Consider the following 1,334-nt stretch of genomic DNA (forward strand, 5'->3'; position numbering starts at 1 on the left):
GAGGCTGGGACTGCTGACCCCAGGCCAGGAGGAAAGGGCCGGGCCTCTCCCCAGCCTGTGGCACCCCCAAGCTGAGGTCACCGCTGCCCCTGGGGCCGTGGCTCCGGCTCCAGCCCTGCCACAAAGCACGTGAGCCCGTTTGCCACAAGCGGGTGAGGAAGGCCGGGCCGGGCTGGCAGAGGTAGTGGCACCCTAGGCTGCAGGGCCGGGAGCACCAGGCACGAGACTGCAGCTGGCTCCTACTCTTGCTGGTACGGCTGTACCCACAGGCCGTGTCACAACAAGCCCATGCGTGCAAAGGAGGGAGGCAGAGCACATGCCAGGGGCTGGCCGTGGCCTGCCGTAGGGCCAGGAGCCGAGATGGAAGCCAGGAGCAGAGGCCGGGGCCAGGGGGTTTATTGGTTGAAGGGGCGGTAGGTCACCATGTGCCGCTGCACGCTCTGGGCGATCTGGGCCTCGCTCTTGCCGCGGGTGTAGTAGTCCAGGAAGAGCCCGTCGGGCGCCAGCAGGTAGATGAGCACCGTGTGGTCCACGATGTAGTCGCCATCCACGTCGGGAGCCCCAGCGCTGGCGTAGACGCGGTAGGCCTTTGCCACCTCCCGCACGTCCTCAGGGCTGCCCGTCAGCCCCAGCAGGCGCGGGCCAAAGTCCCGCACGTACCGGGCCATGGCGGCCACGTCGTCGCGCTCGGGGTCCACGGTGACGAAGATGGGCTGCACGGGCGGCAGGTGGGGGTCGTTGTCCAGCAGGCGCACGACCCCGACCAGCTTCTCCAGCTCTTCGGGGCAGATGTCAGGGCAGTGGGTGAAGCCGAAGTAGAGCAGCACCCACTGCCCGGCGAAGTCGGCCTTGCGCCGCGGCCGCCCCGTGTGGTCCACCAGCTGGAAGTCTCCCTGGCCCACGGCCACGCGCCGCAGCTGCTCCACCCGCTGCTCCAACTGCTGCAGCTCCTTCTCCCAGCGCAGGTACAGCCACGTGCCCAGCCCGCCGGCCCCCAGCAGCACCGCCACCAGCAGCCGCGTCTGCAGCCGCAGCGGGGCCTTGCCCCCGGCTCCTGCCCGCCCAGACAGGGCTCGCGCGGGGCTGGTGAGGGGCTCCTGTGCCGGGAGCCTCGGGCTGGGCCAAGGGCAGGTGTGCGATGCAGGGCGCGGGGGGCGCCCTCCTCGCAGAGCAGGGCAGGCGCGCGCGGCCCCGCGCACCCGCAGCAGCAGGGCCAGCAGCATCCTGGGCTGGAAGACAAGGGAGCCCCGGGCTGGGCGCAGGCTCCCCGGGGCCACAGAGTGTGTGTGTGTGTGAGAGTTGGGGGGGCAGGGACGGGGGCCAGGGCCTTGGAC

The 1,334-nt window shown here is 71.2% G+C and overlaps 1 protein-coding gene across 1 annotated transcript; it reads right to left on the bottom strand.

Annotated features, from left to right (window-relative positions):
* Positions 1 to 380: 380 nt before the first annotated feature.
* Positions 381 to 1,328, bottom strand: LOC112551887 (protein SCO2 homolog, mitochondrial). Its single transcript, XM_025215449.1, has one exon. It carries the CDS (start codon positions 1,221 to 1,223, stop codon positions 396 to 398), a length of 828 nt encoding a protein of 275 aa, XP_025071234.1. The 5' UTR covers positions 1,224 to 1,328; the 3' UTR covers positions 381 to 395.
* Between the last annotated feature and the right edge of the window lie 6 nt (positions 1,329 to 1,334).

The sequence above is a fragment of the Alligator sinensis genome, unplaced genomic scaffold (assembly GCF_000455745.1).
Source record: "Alligator sinensis unplaced genomic scaffold, ASM45574v1 scaffold1083_1, whole genome shotgun sequence".
In the NCBI taxonomy this organism is placed as follows: Eukaryota; Metazoa; Chordata; order Crocodylia; family Alligatoridae; genus Alligator; species Alligator sinensis.